This window comes from Bacillus rossius, chromosome 1, assembly GCF_032445375.1.
Source record: "Bacillus rossius redtenbacheri isolate Brsri chromosome 1, Brsri_v3, whole genome shotgun sequence".
NCBI classification, from domain to species: domain Eukaryota; kingdom Metazoa; phylum Arthropoda; class Insecta; order Phasmatodea; family Bacillidae; genus Bacillus; species Bacillus rossius.
The window spans coordinates 345740948-345760630 of record NC_086330.1 but is presented as its reverse complement, the minus strand read 5'-3'; the positions used below and the strand labels follow the sequence as shown (position 1 = coordinate 345760630).

The 19683-nt window shown below is 33.0% G+C and overlaps 2 protein-coding genes across 5 annotated transcripts in view; one reads left to right on the top strand and one right to left on the bottom strand.

The window, feature by feature from the left end:
• LOC134528157 (T-complex protein 1 subunit epsilon) overlaps positions 1-19683 on the bottom strand; it is an 83235-nt gene that overhangs the window by 17810 nt on the left and 45742 nt on the right. Inside the window, exons 6-8 of the mRNA XM_063361502.1 lie at positions 16368-16487; positions 6433-6618; positions 5235-5372 (exon numbers count right to left, since the gene is read on the bottom strand). Of these exons, the coding sequence (XP_063217572.1) occupies positions 5235-5372; positions 6433-6618; positions 16368-16487 (444 nt within the window). The remainder of the gene's footprint in view (positions 1-5234; positions 5373-6432; positions 6619-16367; positions 16488-19683) is intronic.
• On the top strand, positions 7043-15166 carry LOC134528158 (uncharacterized). Of its 4 annotated transcripts, XM_063361507.1 has the most exons (6): positions 7052-7733; positions 8263-8405; positions 10578-10832; positions 10911-10976; positions 11052-11182; positions 13977-15166. In XM_063361507.1, exons 1-6 carry the CDS (start codon positions 7510-7512, stop codon positions 14088-14090), a joined length of 933 nt encoding a protein of 310 aa, XP_063217577.1. In that variant the 5' UTR covers positions 7052-7509; the 3' UTR covers positions 14091-15166. The 4 variants fall into 4 exon arrangements, with proteins under 4 accessions (XP_063217573.1, XP_063217576.1, XP_063217574.1 ...); XM_063361506.1 differs by having other exon boundaries at positions 7046-7733; positions 10911-11182; XM_063361504.1 differs by having other exon boundaries at positions 7047-7733; positions 10578-10976.

Here is a 19683-nt window from a genome sequence, read left to right as displayed (position 1 = left end):
ACGTTTCGTCTTTTGTTCTGTCTTTTGTTCAGTGGCCTTGTACATTCCCTATAGCCAGAGACGTAAAATAGATGGCACGCAATCAAAATACAAGCAGTTGCAGTGGATTCTATGACAATCAATCTTTTAGAGTCGTAGTAGAGGTTCAAAATCGTGGTCCCGATACCTTCTAGAGTTTATCACTGCATTTTACATACCAGGGTGGCCACTCTTCTGGGATAATAAAATTGCTGGTTTTTTCCAGGTTTTTTCAAGGGTGGTTTTTATCAATATTTGCATACAATTTGTATTTTTGTTACACAAAGCACACACAATATGGTGTTTTATTGGCGTTAAACAATAGACAACTTAACTATAGGCTTAAAAATTAAATCAATGAACTTGCTTTAAACAAAACCTACCACCAACAAAAAAAAAATTATAATCTCACGTCACAAAAATTACTTGACACCAAACGCACGTGTTTTGCCCCTCTTGCGTGGCTGGCTAATGCTGTTCTTCCCATCCATGCTACCGATTTTGATTTTAACATTACACAAATTGCAAATAGCGTTTGTCCTGCACTTTGGATCTTTCTCCACCCATTCAAACTCTTCTGTATATTTGTCATTGTATGTGGTGACCGAACTCGTTGACATTTTGATAGTCTGCGCCAATTACATGTTAGATTAAAAAATTCAAAACAACGTGCCGCACAACTAAACTTTTAAAAAAACTCGAGAAAAGTATCCGTGATACCGTGACGCAACAACATGAGCGCAAAGTAAAAACAAATACAGTAGAACATCGATGATACGTTCCCGTTTCATACATTTTCCCGTGTCATACGCCGATTAATTTCGGTCCCGCCGAAAGTACTATATTTACAATGGTTTACTTTCCCGGAACATACACTTATAAAACCATTAATTTCCCGTTTCATACGTTTTTACGAAGCGGAAAAGTCCAAAAATTCAGAAATTTTTTTATATTCCTCCTTATAAACTCCGTTTTAATGCTTTTATTTTGAAAAACGATCATTGTTTACATTTGCAAACGTAAGAAAATAACTTTATCGCACCATAGATATGGATAGTATCAGGAAGACTGTGCACTTCGCTAGTAGCATCTATGGCCAGCACCAAGCGAGACTAGTGGCGCAAACAAGAAATGATCATGAAAATGGTGCACGTGCTTTACCAAGGCACGGATCTCATATTTTGTGCAGTCATTTATCTTTGAACTGAAAATACCAGTTTGTTATTGTTTTTTTACGATTGGATTGTTTTGTATTTTACGTTTCTCAAGTTAAAATTTTATTGAAAATTGTTCTGATGCATAAAGTTGTTTGTAAAATGTAATAAACAAGCAAAAATTTTTTTTTTTTACAATATCCTAATTTTTTTAATTTCTAATTTAGGCTTGGTGACTTTTCCCCCCCTCCAAGGAAGGACTTCATAACATTTTTTAAGGCCACTGTTTCTCATGTCAGCTTTACTTAATTATGGACTGTATTTTACATTTCTGGTGGTTTTATTATATGTATAATATAATGATGAATTCATATCTTTCATTAATATAATGCAATTATTTACACATATGTATTTATGTTTAATCTGGCATTGTGCTGGTATGCTATATTGGAAAAAAATTTCATTATTGCCATTCCCTTTTCATACACTTTCCCGCATCATACACCATTTTTGTGCCCTCCGTTGAAAAGTGTATGACAGGGGTTCTACTGTATACATACAAAACTAGTGCTACCAACATGCCGTGCGAGAAATTACTACCACCCTACAACAACACTTTCAGCCAAAATGATGTTGCTTTTGAATACAGAAACATAATAAGTATGGAAGTCTGAATTGTTAACGGTTTCTTACGTAATACAAAAGTTTTTAAATGCAATATGAACAAATTAACTTTCACAAAATATAGCTCACGAGCATACTGCCGTGCTTTGACGGGTGGTGAACGTGCTCATTTAACAGCCGTATGTTATTGCGATCGTTACTTCATAAAAAAATTCCCGGTTCTAATAAAAATTCCTGGTTGATTCCAGGTATTCCTGGTTTTTTTTAAGAAATCCTGGCTATTTCCCGTATTTCCCGGTTGGCTGGCCACCCTGCATACTCATTATGGACGTCTTTGGTAACATTATCCGTTGTGTTATTTGTATGCGACGTGAAAAGTGAAAAAGTATTTATAATTATATATGGTAAATATGTAGTTGGGCGGTATTTGCGAAAAAAAATTTTAAAAATCCGAAAATACCTATATTTTATGCTCTTCAACGTCCTCTTTTCATTAAAAGTGGCGGAGGTAAGAAATTCCAAAATACTTTAGGAGATATCGAATTTTTAAATTTCATCACAATACCAGTGTCGTGATGTGGCGGTTAACATTGTTTCTTGTTTAAGTACGAGGTACGAGTATCTACTTTTTTTAATGGATAATGATGTCGCGTGATTGTTCGTGATAGGCCAGAATTCAAACGAACCAATACGTGATTATTTAGTTCATTTATTGTTTAAAACGGTGTTTAATTACCGCCTCCAATTTAGGTGAGTTTTTAACGTTTCTAATTTTAAAGTCTTATTTGTGTTTTTGATATTGTTGCGCAAGTAATAAGTAAAAAAAAAATTTACGTGAGTTGTTACTGTGCATCCTTTGTTACGGGTTTGTTAGGTAAGGTCAGTTACATTATAAATAATTTAAAACTAAAGAATAATTAAAATTAATTCACATTATTTTTAATGTCTGCTTAGTTTGAAAGTATTAATAATGTAACTGACCTGACCTAATCAACCATTTTATTAATTACGCATTGACGATTCACGTATTCACGAACACACGGCAAAATAACAAAAATGGCGTCGCTCGAATGGTTCCACAGGTCTTGTATTGCAAAATTAAAAAATTCGATATCTCCTAAAGTATTTGGAATTTCTTATCTCCGCCGCTTTTAATGAAAAGAGGAAGTTGAAGAGCATATAATAAAGGTATTTTCGGATTTTTAACATTTTTTTTTCGCAAATACCGCTCAACTACATATGCTGAAATTTTAAAATTCGATATCTCCTTAAGTATTTGGAATTTCTTACCTCCGCCACTTTTAATGAAAAGAGGACGTTGAAGAGCATAAAATAAAGGTATTTTCGGATTTTTAATATTTTTTTTCGCAAATACCGCCCAACTACATATCTACCTTATATATATTCAGTCACCATAAATAAAATTACATGTACTAGAATTGGTTTTGAGTCATTTTTATATAATTATAGTGAGATGGCGAGTAGGGAGAAAAAAAGTGAAGTGTGGAAACATTTTTCTATAAACTCAAGTGAACAAAATAAAGCAACATGTTTACATTGTTAAACGGTAATGCAACCTTATGTGATAGTCGATAATAATGCTAGTTTTCCGCAAAAAAAACTTACCCATTGTAAATTACATTATTAGACTGTAGTTCAAGTTGGTACAATAAATATACAGTCAAACCTCTATCTATCGAACCCGCATGTATCGATTGTCCGAGTTAATCGTATACTTTCTACGGTCCCGGCAAAACTGCCATACAACTAAGGTTAAAAAAGTCCGCTTGTACCGATGTTCGAATTATCGTTTTGTCCGCATTGATCGTACAAAATATGTGGTCCCGTCACTATAAATTATAATAGATGATCGCTTAACCATAAAGATTTTGCAGAAATTACCATTTCTTAGAAAGAAACCGTCATAAAAACAGTAACGACAGTATACAGAAGTAGTAAAAATTTTGAGCTTCAACAGCAGCATGTTATTTGGCCGGAAAGCAATGTGACGGTGTTTTATTATTTACGGAAAAAAATACAGTAAAACTCACTTACGAGGTCCCGCATGGTAGGTTTTTCCATATAAAGCGTTTAAATTGTCGGGGATCTCATCATATACGTGTGATATAAAGTCCCGTTTAAAATTTTTCTGAACGTTCCTGTCTTAAATAGTAATGGTGCACGTAAATACGAAGAAAAGACAAATGAACAACAACTTACAAAGAAATATGGATGATGTACCATAACTACAGTACAAACCCAATAGTTATCTTTAGATAATTACCATAAAAAAAACTAAAGATTCTTTGTAGATACCATAATTATTACTACAGAAGCTTGCTAGCTACCACATTTGCACTATAGTTACCGTAACAACCGAGATGAATATTTACCGTGATGGTAATATATTTATTTATGACATATTAAAATTAAAGAACATTATTGAAAAAAAAAAAAGGATGTTAAATTTTGATATGTACGGTTGGCACATGTTGCGAAGAAATAATACGATCTGAAAGAATGCAGTACTACTATGAATAGTGAAAAGGGTACTCGTGGATTTTTAGGTTATGGCAGTCTTTCGTTTTCCAGTAATATCGGCCGAAAATTAACAAGCGTATTGGAAGTGATTAAACTAATATTGGCAAAATCGGCTTGAGTAAACATATTTCAGACTTCGGATATTGAAAAAGACTAATTTCCATGTATGTTTATTGTGCATGCATTTTTTTTAAAGTGTAAATTGAATTAAGTAAAATGCTTCCAATTTTTATTTTTTTCAATTGATTAAACTTTAATGACTAGTAACTGATATATTTCTGACACTAATTTTGAGGTAGAAATATTTTTTCAAAATCTAAGAGTGAAGTCCACATCTATTGAATGTCCGCATCTACTGAATTTGTTTGTTTGTCCCCTGAAAAACGATAGAGGTTTGACTAAATAGAAGTTAATTTAATTTACACTTTGCAATGACTTAATAGTGTATTTTATATATTGTTATACTGTTATAATAACTGTATTCTCAATTTTACCTAAATTCACATGGGAATAAAATTTTTTGTGTACATTATTACACTTAAAAAAATTTGTCCATTATCATTGGTAACTGAATAGGTATCTGCCGATCATTGCTCTCATAATCGGTAAGTCACATCGGTGCACCACTAGCTTAAACACAATGCCTAAAAAATAAACCCAACAATGTTAAATGTTAGATGTTTCTCTTATAAAAATAAAGGTATTGAAAAAAAAAAGCTCATATTTTCTTGAAATTTTAAAACATATATGTAATAAAGAACTAAATCATATTTATTTAAACAATAATACATTTTTTAAGACCTTAATTCAAAGGGTGTTAGTGAGTCAAATCTCAAATGTGGTCTCTTACACTACACAAAAACATTAACATACAATTAGATTCAACATAGCACATACCTTGTCTGCTTCCCGTGAAGTGGCAATGGCACATGATATTTCAGCTGCACCACCTCCGTACACCACACGGTTTTCTTGCACCAAGTTGCGAACCACACACAGTGCATCGTGGATACTGCGTTTTGCCTCCTCAATTATCTAAAAAGTCAAAGATATAATGTTACCAGACATAAATACCACAAGCTGAAAAAAAACATTGTAGCTGCCACTCAATAACATACTTTGGTTAGCAAGTTTTTAACTTTAATCTGCAATGAACAAGATATGCTGAATGTTAACAAAAATCTTTTGAATCTACTCAATCAGTTACAACTAATGCAACAAATGTTTGCTCAAGTAACTTCAGTTTTGCTTAACTTGATCCAAAACCAAATTATTAAACATTTCCTTCCTAATGTCTCAAGAAATTCGCCAAAGAGCTTGCAGAAATAATATTTACGTATATGAGTACGTATAAATTGTTTAATTAAAATAGCTCAGCAGTAAATGTGAAGTACATTGAAATGAGCTCCTGTGCCACGTCTGCTATCGTTAACAAATTTTTCTTTAAAAAATATACACTGTATAGATTTCTGTACATTCAGGTCCCCGTAATGAAAATATTAAGCAAACAAAACCAACCCAATAAAATTCTGTCACGTAGTTCGGATAAAATATTGTTTTTTACATTGGTAACACCAAAATGCTAAGAAACTATGAACAGGCAAATAGAAAAGATTGGTGACATGAATGGATAAACTTTAACTTTTTTTTACATGTGTATTAGTTTTAAGTATCACTTGGAACAAATAGCATTGAAAATCCGAAGAAAATTGGTAATATGGACCTATATACCATTACAAAATGATTAAATAATACACCACTAACATTTATAACAGCAAATTAACAAAATAGTGCTATCAAAGATTAGAAAAGTCAACAAATGTTCTGTTAGGCTTCAATCAGTTTGAGACCAGCTAAAGACCCTCAATGCTGAAAATATTAAATAAATCTAAGACAGCTTTTATTAAAACTTTTACAATGTAAGAATGTTTTAAAGAATTTGTTGTGGCAAAGAGAAAATGAACCATTCAAATGGCTCAGCTCAACTCCAAGACAACATTTCTGTAGCATGGTTTCCACATCATCTCCCTCATGTGCAGAGGTGAGAATCCGGCACGAACCATGCAAACTGAAACTGTAACAAACAAATCCTCACCATCTTATTTCCTCCACGGATGAAAATGGTGACAGCACGAGAGTTTTTGCACTCTTCAATCACCAGCATGCGGTCACTTGTGGTTCCAAATTTCAACTCTCGCACCAGACCGGCATAGCCAAGCTTTTCTGGAGACAGCTCCTCAAACCTTGGAACAATACGCCCTCCCGTCGCAATAGCTATCAGCTGCCAACATTCACATCAGGGTCAAATATTAATGCACTATTAGAGATAATGGAAAATAGTTTTCATGGCATAGCCACATATGAATACTACAAACATATTTACTGATGACAAAAAAAAATCACTGCCAGTGAATTTGCACAAAACCATTTTCACGATAATCTTAATGTTCAGGCCAATGTGTTTTATTTTGAAGCCATGGCCTTAAACTACAACCTGCTAACTTAGTAAAATGTTGGTCTCTTAAGCTAAGAGATAGGTTTCTATAGTCCATCCACGGTAACCTCCTACTTTTTTAAACGAACCTTTGAAAAAACACACCAGGATGCAGCATGTTTGGTTCGTTTGCAAAAATACTTTCCATCATATGCATATTAAACATGCATTAACACTAAATTACCGTATAATGATGTTAAATAAAATTTTACAAAAAAAGTAACTATCTATGTACAATATTATTAATATTAATGATCTCGCATGTGTGTAAATGAAACAGTGAGAGAAGTGGTGTGTTGGCAATGATTAGAACGAAATAGTTCCATAGCCAAAATATATATTTTTTGACTTTCCGCGTGTATTTAAGAATTTGTTTGGGTATTTGTTAAGTTTGAACATTTTTTTAAATCTCTGGTGAAATAAAAACGTTATGTTAACGGTAAAAAAATATTACGTGCCGAAACCGTGGTCGCGCATTAATAATGTTAATAGTCACTTGTTTGTTTTCTCTTTCAGCCGCTTTCAGCAGCTCTTTAAGCAGTCTGCAGACTGTACGCCATTTTGCAGTGTGTTTTAATATATTACTGACCGTGAAATAACGTACAGTTTGTGTTTCAGGATTTTGTGTTAATATTGTGTATTTTAACTTTGTTATATTATTTATTATCTACTATTGTAATGATGGAATTTGTTATCGTTTTGATATTTTGTGTGGTTCTTGTGATTGCTGTAATGGTAATTGGTTCCGGGATGGGGAAAGCTACTTCGTCGCAGCGTCAGATGGACATCATTAACGTCGCTCAGAACTTATATCTTTTAATTAGGAAAGGCGACTTGAAGAAATGTGACGTTACGCAGACGACCGCGTTTCTTCTCAACATCGCAAAGTCAACTGTTCTCAAGTAAGTAGGCTTTTTTCGTTTTCATGCACGTAAAAAAAATATCGACTGTGTCCTAAGTATTGTCGGCCTGTGTTTTAACTCACGAGGTTTTTTGTGTTTTATTTCCAATTTATATTTTTTGGTGTGAGACAACACCGCCATGTGGCGTCTCTGTTGAAAACTTAACCTAAAATCATATTAGGCCTACTCAGGTCCTAACAATAACAATATAGGCACTTTCAAGTATTTTTATGGGTGTGATACACGTTTGTTTATAACGATGTTTATAAACTTTATGATAGGTTTAACTATAACATAAGGGAGTGATTTTATAATTTGCATTTAATTAGTTTTTCATCTGTTTGGGAGATCACAAAATAAATAAAAAAACACTTCATTAATTTCGTGGACAAAGTCTGTCATGTTTCCATTTAGTGACCACAAAGCAAATATTTGTGACAAAATGCCATATTTGGAACACTGCCTAACTGCGTATTGTGAACGGGTCCCCGGAAAAGTGTTATGACAAATGTTTTTTTTTTTTGGTTAGGTACTACAAGAAAGACATTGAAGAAGTTTCAACACCAGGAAAAAAGAGGAAAAAAAGGCCACAGGAAGGAAAGTCACTTGACACAGTCGACGATTTCACAGTAAATGCAATCAGGAATGCAATTTACAGGATGTACGCTGAAGGTAAAAATTTGATACTGAAGAGTAGTTTCGATATCACTGGGGTAGGCCCTACTTAATTGTATTCATTTCATATATCCATATGCAGATTGACCGGTTCAGTTTTTTTCCCGATATCATCTGTCCTTTAAAAATACTTAACATTTTTGGGTGGTTTGTTAGGTTTCTTTATTGATATGGTATTGATATATAGAATATTGTGCAACATATTAAATACGTACACGTCCTTTTAAGGTTAGGTTAAAGATAGAAAGAAAATTGTTACATTCTAAAACTACAAGTAATGTTTATATCGTTATACACAGTATACATATTAAATAACCTCAACTTTTATGATGTATCAGAAGGTTAAATAATGACTATTTCCAGTATCAATAATATCCAGTTGTGCGCTTTAGCAGTAATTGGTTACAAATTAGTGAGTTGTGGTCTAAGCAAGCATGGTTATTAAAAAAAAATTGGGATACTTAATTGGCTAAATTGTACTGTGTGGCAGGGTCCAGTACAATATATATTCTATTGCAAAATAGTGTCATGCCCCGCCTAACCCTTTAGAAAATATAGGGGTATTGTTATTTTATAAACAATAGTCCTACTTCATTGTAATGAAGTATCATATGAAAACACAACTTAGCCAGACAAACTGTGTGTTAGTGTATGAAGTAACAGAAAATTATAAAACAGTAAAAGTTTAGTATCGCGTATCCGATTCGATACATTGATCCTGATCGCATGATCCTGCAAATATTGATCCTGTGATTGATGATGCTTGCTTTTCTAATTTATTACGTTTAAAAATCCTGTACAAAACCAAAAATAAAAACCTGTGATGTAGTAATGAGTTATGATTTAAAGTTGAATAATAATGAAAATATATATGTTTTATTAAACTTATGATAATTATTCTTGCTATACCACAATATTTTATTATGTTCAGGATCTTTGATCTGAATAAATGAAAAAAAACATGCACCACACGATCAATAGGATGTACAGGTTCATGCATAAAGATCTAGGGATCACATGGGATACACGATACAAAACATTTACCTACAACACAGTGTAGAGCTTGTAACTTATTGATTGCTAAATTGAATGCTGAAATACTAATGGGTAAATATTTACTTGGGCGGTATTTCCGAAAAAAAATGTTAAAAATCCGAAAATACCTTTATTTTATGCTCTTCAACTTCCTCTTTTCATTAAAAGTGGCGGAGGTAAGAAATTCCAAATACTTTAGAAGATATCGAATTTTTAAATTTCATCATATGTAGTTGAGCGGTATTTGCGAAAATAAATGTTAAAAATCCGAAAATACCTTTATCATATGCTCTTCAACTTCCTCTTTTCATTAAAAGCGGCGGAGATAAGAAATTCCAAATACTTTAGGAGATATCAAATTTTTTAATTTAATATTTTAAAACTAAAATGGTCGATTAAGTCAGGTCAGTTACATTATAAATACTTTCAAACTAAGGTGATATTAAAAATAATGTGAATTAATTTTAATTATTCTTTAGTTTTAAATTATTTATAATGTAACTGACCTTACCTAACAAACCCGTAACAAAGGATGTACAGTAACAACTCACGTAAATTTTTTTGTTACTTATTACTTGCGCAACAATATCAAAATAACAAATAAGACTTTAAAATTAGAAACGTTAAAAACTCACCTAAGTTGGAGGCGGTAATTAAACACTGTTTTAAACAATAATTGAACTAAATAATCACGTATTAGTTCATTTGAATTCTGGCCTATCACGAACAAAAACGTGACATCATTATCCAATAAAAAAAATAGATACTCGTACGTAAACAAGAAACAATGGTGCACGCACGCCACAGGAATGCGCTGGTTTTGTGCTGAAATTTAAAAATTCGATATCTCCTAAAGTATTTGGAATTTCTAATCTCCGCCGATTTTAATGAAAAGAGGAAGTTGAAGAGCATAAAATAAAGGTATTTTCGTATTTTTAACATTTTTTTTCGGAAATACCGCCCAAGTAAATATTTACCATTAATTTAAAAGTATTTTTGAAATGTAAGTTTATTAAAACTATTTAATAAATGTAAATTGTGCACTTAAATTATCTTCTACGGGGTTGTGGTTTCGCTTAGTTTTGTGTACCTCTGTTATTTCATGTATTGTTAATGTATGCAATAAATTTACAGGTTTGAATGTTACAGTCGACACCATTTTGAAAGAAATCAGGGAAAGACAAATAGATTATTATGGTGGAAGATCAAGTCTTCATAAATTGTTAAAGAAGATGGGATTTTCATGGAAAACTGTTGATGGACGAAAAGCTTTGATAGAGAATGAAAACATAGTATTGCAGCGAATAGATTTCTTGAGAAAGTATAAAGAAGAAAAAGAAAGAGGTGCCAATTTCATATTTGTTGATGAAACATGGATTTTCCAGAGAGGCAAGGCATTAATTTATTTGAAAATTTGTTCTGTGGTCCAATACAAAGTATTTCATTTCCATTTCATATATTTTTCAGGAACTGTATCAAAGTCATGGCAGGACAAGAGTCTACAATCTGCGAAGAGACGTACTGTTGGAGATGGTAAAAGGTTTATTGTTGTTAATGCTGGAGGGCGCACTGGCTTTGTGCCAGGAGCAGGATTACTTTTTGTTTCAGGTCAGAAGACTGCAGACTACCATGGCGAGATGAATGGGGAAACTTTCTTGATGTGGTTTGAAGACATGTTGGTGCATCTTGAGGAACCCAGTGTCATCATAATGGACAATGCTTCATATCACAGCACCCAGGTATGTGCAATGGTAAAGCAGTGTCTTTTTATTGCTCAAATTGTAATGTGAAAAATTTACATGTGTTTATTATTGTGTATAAGTACGAATATTCGAGACTAATACATTTTGCCAGCAATAATTGTTATCTTAATAGTATGCCTACACTACATTTTTATAAACTATAATGTTTGAGCTGAAATTGAATACACACACACACAGATATATATATATATATATATATATATATATATATATATATAATGTAATTGAATTACATTGTAGTGCAAACTAATTTAGTAGAGGGTTTGAAATACCAAATAAAATTTTTTTATTGCAAACAGCATTTGAAAATGACATAATTACTTGTTTGGTAAAAGGACCCACTTTATGAATGCTCTGTTGCCCTACTTAATAAATTAAAATAATATTTTCAAAAAAATTTCTAGTCACTAAACTAACATGCTTTGTTAAATTTAGAAATTCATTACGACAATATGCCAAAACACATGTTTGCTTTGCATAAGTACAGTAGAACCCTGTTATAATTTGTTTTTAAGGGGCTACAAGAAAAAAAAACATAAGCAGGAAATTCAATTTAGTACTTTTTAGTGTGGATTTATTGCCAATGGACTCAACAAGCTGCATAAAGATATATTTGATGCTCCAATTTGCTTGTAGCAAGCCAAAAACAATTTTTCTTTAACATCATGGTGCTTCCAGCTTCTATCTGCTTTGTCTTTACTTACACATTGTCTCATTGCTGTAAAATTGTCTCATTTCTGTATAATTGTCATAATTCACGACAGTGTTTACAGTGGAAATGCTTAAGTCCAGTTCTTTTGCCACTTGAACATGTGATTTAAGTGAATACATTTGAAAACACACAGAATGGCTAAAAATTTATGAATTTATTTGTTTTCCAAGGGTGTCAACAGGCAGTTAACTGCTAACATACACATATACATAGACAGTATAGACAAAGGCTTTTAATTTTTTTCGTCTTCTAAAATTTTATGAAGTGAACATTACAAGCACGAAACGCATAATTTGTGAAACATTATATCCAGGAATTAAATACATTGTCCTTATAGGGAAAATATTGGACTTGAAAAATAATACATTATAGGCAGGAAAACTTTATAAGCAGTAAAATTGTAACAGGGTTCTACTGTCATGAATTCTTATCAGCTACTTGAGTATTTAGTTAAATGTTGGCACAACGTAGGTTGAGAAAACACCTACAACGAACTGGACCAAGGCTGCACTGATCGCGTGGCTGGAGAAGAATGGGATAAAACATGAAAATAATTTGTTGAAAGTGGAGCTGCTGAGAATAGCTAAACAAAACAAGCCCCGAATACGGTATATTATTTCGTTTTTTTTTACAGCATTTCTTTAAAAGTGAGATAGTTGCAAAAAATTACGTATACACCTTGTTCTAACACACTTTTCAGATATGAGGTAGACGAGTTGGCTCGTAACTATGGCCACGAAATTCTACGACTCCCACCCTATCACTGCCACTATAATGCAATCGAACTAGTTTGGGCTCAATGTAAACACCATTACAATAGTAACGTGGGGCGGGCCAAGAGATTTGACAATGATGCAGTTGCAGCCATCTGGAAAGAGGCTCTTGATGCTTCCACACCAGAGAGGTATTTTCATGTTGCATGACCAATGGGGTATTCCTTTTGAAGTAGAAATTGTTTTATTTTCCTGTAGAACATTCCTCAAGCTTCAGCAAAACCCTTACCATACATTTTTACATAATACGTAAGTATTGTTGCCTAGCAGCCTGGTCCTACCATTCCTTTTGATAACTTTGTGTGCTAGTGTGTGTATAGTGTGATTATCATTTTGTGTATATTCATATACCAGTAATACAGTTTTAAAACAATTGGTAAAAATAAGTGGTTTGAATTTGTGTAGTTGTCGTTTTGAAAATGTGTTGCATGTATGTGTTTGTGTTCGTGTTTGTGTTTGTGTTTGTAATTTTATTCCCATGTGATTCATACATATCTGTGTAGTTTCTAGATCTAACAGTGGTGACTTATTTGCAAGGTTTTTTTTTTTTTGTAATTGCAGTCCATTTGCAATTGTTTCATTTCCATAAATAGTTTTGTATTTATTAGTAATTGTGATATTACTTTCTGTTATGCTTAATCTTGTGTCAATGACTTTAAAGTTATGGTGGGTTCAGTGCTGTAGGCAGATTTCAATATTCAGATAAAATTTCAACGTAGAGAATTTTGAATATTTTCATCTAGCGAACTTGAATAGGTATTTACACATGTAGTTCTTGCACATTAGTATTTTCAAAAGTTATGTTATTATAGTGAAATACATATACAGTAAATCATCAAAACTATTCAAAAAATTAAATTTTCGCTATATCTCACTGTTTTTGTCTGGGACAAATTTTAACCAAAAACAAACACAAAACTTATGAAATAAATATTTTATCATATGCATTCTAAGCCTTTATTGATAACATATATAATATTTACAGCTTTATTATATCTTGAATAAACCACTATAATTTTTTTTTTCAGATAACATAAAACAAAACATGTTACTTCAAGTATTAAATAATAGCTTTGATAGTTGAGGAAAACACATTAAATGAGTTTTGTTGTGTTTAAAAATACTTTCTTGTGGAGTGAGTTCAAAATTGTATGTAATAAAGAGCATGCCATGCATTGTTTACTATGCCGTTTTGACAGAAACAAACATATTTTGTTATAGAGTGGTTTTTGCTATAAACAGGTCATTTATATAGAGGTTTTACTGTATACATTAATTTTTTTAGATGGGCGAGGTGTGTGGATCACGTGGAGAAGCTAATTCAAGCAGACTGGGAGAGAGAAGTCCACATAGACAGCGGCACCATTCCTCCACTCATCATCCACCTCGGCGAGGATAGTTCAAGTGAAGACAGTGACAGCGAAGAATTTGAGGTTACGACACAGCAAGTAGATGGAGACAGTGAAGTACTGGCAGTTCCTCTTGATGATTTACCCGGGTGTTCTTATTGAGGTCTGTATGTAATAAACACCTGGGCAACTGTAAGTATTGGGGTTTGAAACATTTTTTTTTCTTTTATGCATTCCCATGAAGTATGTTGATTACTGGAACTTTATGTATTAACTTTAGATTACACGTATTATGAAATGAATATTAAATTTCATTTCTGGATTCGTATAGGTGTATGTGAAACATTTTATTTTGTTGTGTGTCTTCATTTTTCAGTGAACTTACTTGGAAAACAAAAAGCCAGTCCCCATCCAGGGCCACAAATAAATAATGCATATAAGTGGTATAGAAATTACTGTCAATTCTTCACCACAATTTTACTGTTCATAAAATTATGATTTTGTCTAATAAGTATACTCAGGAAAATGTATACAACCATATTTTTATTTGTGGCCTTAACCGGCAAAATGGTAGGGGTTTATTAAATAAAAGAAGAAAATTCATTTTTAAATGTTTTCATCTGAATTTGTTAATTTTATTAAACCTTCAATCCTTAGTCTTTTCCAGATTGCTTAGATGGACAGCCATATGTATAATTTACAATACTTTTTTTTTCAGATGCAGAAAACTGTGTTGAACTGTACTAAATGATGATATTTATTGCTTACATAAATGTTGTAAATTTATATATTCTCCTAAAAATTTACTTTAAATTATATGTTATTTCTTTAGCTAACAAACTTATTTTTTAATATTTTTACCATTGGGTATCATAAATAATGTTATGAACATATGCATGTATACTTAGATCATATTCAAATTACTTATATATATATATACATACATACATACACAAACACACACACATTGTTTTGACAGCTGGTGATTGTAAACAAACCATTTGACATTTGTCACATGGCAATGTTTTTGTTTACATACGGCGGAAGGATACATAGTGACATTAAAGTAGATCCGGTGAAAAGCAGGGCTTCAGAAAAGTAGGAGGTTACCGTGGATGGACTATAGAGACAAGGGAAAAATCGTGATTACTAGCTGACTACCATTTTATTCAAGAATCATCTTCCGTTAAAATTATTGCACAGTACTAATATATGTATGTCTAAATAATAAACTGTACGTACATTTAAATAAATATTAAATAACAAAATAACATTTTGAAACTAAACCATCTAAAATTAAATTTAATAACTCACATCCTGCATTGTTTACATAATAAGGCTTGGGCATAAAATTCCTATGTAGGCACTACCAAAATTTCTGAGTTACAAAATACATAATGTTTTTAATACAGGATATATTTCAGTTGTAAAAAGATTAAAAAAAAAAAAAATCACGACCTCAACATTTTCTATTAGAAAGATTATTTTAACCTGTTAATGTAATTCCTGACACTGTTTTTTACTAGATGCATTTTGCCAGGATTTGCAACTAGCACATCCTAGTAGGTGCAAGGTAAACTAGCCCTGACATCTAGCTTCTCTCCAGAGTTCCTGCTGCTTGCCTGACATGCGGGACACAAACGTTGGCTGAGACACTGGTGTCATTGGAAATAAACATACAATTAAAGAAGCGAATAGATATTTAGGAAAGGATGAAATATTTTTTTAATGTTTTGTCACATTATTAAATTTGTTGCATTACTAATTAATTGCATTGGATTTAATGTTAACACAAGTTCTTTGTCACTATGCAGGCACGGAAATAAAAAATTAAGTAGTCAAATACTGTTTGTGGTTTATGGAAGTGAAATATGCCATAGATACCCCGCATATACGATAATCCGCACGCGGATAATCGGTGTCCATTGTATTCTAAGAGCATAATATTCAATCAAAATGAAATTGTTTAGGTGAAATATGAATAATTTAAACAAAAAGTATATTTGTTTAATTACATGCTCTATAAATACAAATAATTCATAAAAAAAAACGGTAACGCAACATTCTTACTTTAAAAATGAAATTAGCTCACAAAAATAGAACCATGAGGTCTTATAATACATAATACTAACACACCAGAAATGTTACTTTGTCTTACCAATCACCAAATACATTCTTTTTCAATGAAAAAAAAAAATCAAGAAATGTGATATGGTAAATTTTTCTAGCATGGTGTCTGGCCAAACAGCTCAAAGATCAGCTGCCTGGAATTTCTCCATGCTGCCTCCCACTCACTCACACAATAAAAACACTACTAGGACACAAACCTCAATTTCGACTCCTCCAACCCATCTGATAGCAGGCAGTTGCTTCTGCAGCAGAAGGTGGTTAGCCTCATCATCAAACCCCCACTGGCAGATAGCCAATGTTGCTCCTGCATCCTTAACCTGTAATCAGAAAGGTAACAAAACGTGAAGAGATGCACAAAACTTGAAATGATCATTGTCGCAAAAATTTAGTTATTAAAAACATGATTAAATAGGTACGAAAGTAACATTTAAAACTGTCATACATATTTAATCAGGTTTTTACTAACTTCGTTCCGCTACTAAAAGTAGCAACATTTAGCCCAGTCATATCTTTAAAATTTGGTAAATTCTTGACTGTTAAGGTTGAAAGGGACTGACAGAAATACTGATACATTAATAACTAGCCAATAACCAGCAGCTAAGCTCACAGAATTTCAGAGTATTGTTGATACAGCGAAACCCCTTATTTACGTTACCGTTTTTACGTTTTCCCGTTATTTGCACTATATTCTTCAGGTCCCGTTTGGTTCCCATATAGTCCAATACAATACTTTCCCGCGAATTACGTCTCAAAAATCGAATCAATCCCGCTATTTACGTCACGTAACAACCATAAACAACCAGAAAATACCGTGGAGTTAGTAGGCAATGAACATTTTAAATAGCAAAATATACATATTTTATAACATGAAAAGTTGCTTTTATTTCTAAACATGTAATAATTTAAGCCTAGGCGTGTAAAAGTACGAGTAATTATAGCAGGAGACAATCTAAAATGCACGAGGGAAAAACGTAAACTCATGAATGTACAAACATGGCTGCTTGTAAGTTCTGATACTGTATTTATGTCACAACTTAGCCGAAATACTGGTACGAGACATAAACTTCACAAGATAAAATGAGCGGTGTCTTGGTAACTGTTTTATACGTCTTTTATAATTTGGGAAGTATTGTACAGTTGACGCCATATTTTTTAAACTAACCATTTATTTCTGAGGATCGTAAATAATTAATTATTGGTATCAAGACATCATGATAAACGTAAACTTGAACATGTCACGGCAGCGAGAAAACTGGTGCGTATACCAATAAACTGGTATTAGAACTGGATAAAATTGGTACACGGGAGGTGGAGCTTATATTTTTTTCCGCTAAGCTCGCATCTATTGGTTGGCGGCTGATGGCGTCATGAGTCTGGGCGGAGCATAGAGTGCCCATGCGCCGCCGCGTCGTTACAGCAGCTGACCGAGTACAATGACCTTTCTCCGCGTTTGGCGCGCTATTGACGGTAAATATTCATCAATTTGCGGCCTTTTCGTAAAAATTTTTTTACTGTGAGCAATGTGTATGTAGCCCGTATTTGTTATAAACCCTGCCGGTTGCAACTGTATTTATAATTTGGAGAGGCAAATAATCTCCTTGAACAGCCAAAAAAGCAAGCAGAAGAAAATTTCAAATTTATTTTTTAGGAAGTAATCAGAAAAACATTTTGGCTTTCATTCTTTTTTTATTTTTGTCAAATGTGGTAAATTAATAATTGATTAAATACTAAAGTAAAATTTGTTGTTAGTGTGTTTGTACCTGCATTGTAGTATGTGCTATTAAACAAAAGGAAAAAAATTCTAAATAAGGTAAACTGTACTCCTTTTTATACGTTTCCCTTTATTTACACTTTCCCGCTTTTTACACTTTTTTACTTTGTCCCCATGAAAAGTGCAAATAAGGGGTTTTGCTGTATTACCATTGCAAGAAATTATTTCATTTGAAACATTTTTACTAAAGAAATAATAAAATCATTATGCAAAAGCCCTTTTAAATTTTTGCAAAGGCTAAATTTAGCGGAAATTTCAACAATTCCTAACCAATCAAAAACTAAAAATTTAAATTACAAACCAAAATGTATCCATGGTGAGAATAGATAAAATGACTCCAAATAACCAGCAAATCCAAAACTGTTAAGTACAACGTTTTTATATATTAACGCAGAAATGTTAACAAGCCGAAAGTATCAATCTGGCAACAGTGTTCGCCATCTACCCTGTACTGCAATAGTATGAGACAACTATAGCTCCCAAAGGAAGCTAGCTATAAATTTATCAGGGCTTTATGTCAGCCAATTAAAAGTGGTTTGATTTTGTATGTTTTTTTTTATAAAATGCCTTTATGCAATGTTAACATCATTTGTGAATTTAAGAGGAGTGTTATGATTCTCTGATGAGGTCAAGTGGCTGCCTTTTCCCTGGATGGATATAGAAAGTTGCATAGCCTCATCATTCATCTTTTTTTAAACTATTATGTGAGGTGGATCGCTCATGAGTTTATTTAATGTAGATTAAGAGACAATTTAGGTACCATTCGTGGTCCAAGCCCAGCCACCTTGTAACATTTTTCAGCAAAACATTTTGAAATTACTGGACCACTAGCATCAGCAGTAAGGGCTCATGGCACCACCCTGGAGTGCCTCCTCGTCTGTCACACCCTAAAATAATGGTCTTTTCTCTGCAGTACCGTGAATTATAGTGACCACAGGAATTTCTTAGTATATTTCAAGCACCGAGTGATGAGCCAATAGTTTGTGCTAAGGAGTGAACAAGTATTCTGAACAATGTGTATTTGAATTTTGCAAGTTATTTTGTTTTTTACGTTGTATGTGTGGCCCGGCTAAGCACACAGAGAAACGTAACAAAACAAAGACAAACAATGTTCTTTAGGAATTTTTCATTACGATGGTTGCGTTCTACGTTATTTGGAAATAAAGAGTTTATTAAATTACCTTTGTTTATTTCTTTCAAAAAAAAAAAGTTCTTTCTCATCGTTACATGGCCTCAGTACACAATTTTACAAATGAATTTAGTTAGAAAACTTCGTTACTTGCACAGTTTTTTGTCTTTTCTTATACAAATTTGTACGATATCTTTGGGTTTTGATAGGATGAGGTCCAAATACATACCACAACACCATACATCTTGCCGTTGACGGTCGAGCAGTCTTGTCACTCGCAAAAAAAAAAAAAAAAAAAAATACTTTAGTAATGTCCCCTTGTTAACTACATAACTCAAGGTACCGTGGATCGCGGACCGGAATCACACCAAGTCGGGCCGATGCCAACGCCTAGGGCCTAAATTTCTAGTTACATTGTCCAAGATAAAGAATTTAGGTTACTAAAATACGGACCGGCCCCAGCCCCTAGGCGTTAAATTGTACCTTAGTAACTTTCCATTGTGTCGTGACTTGCCAACGACGCGACCGAGTTCGGCGACGATCGAGCAACAAGTGACTTGGTCGACGAGATTACCTTCCTTTGTAAAGGTGAAGACAAGGGAGGCAACCCCGT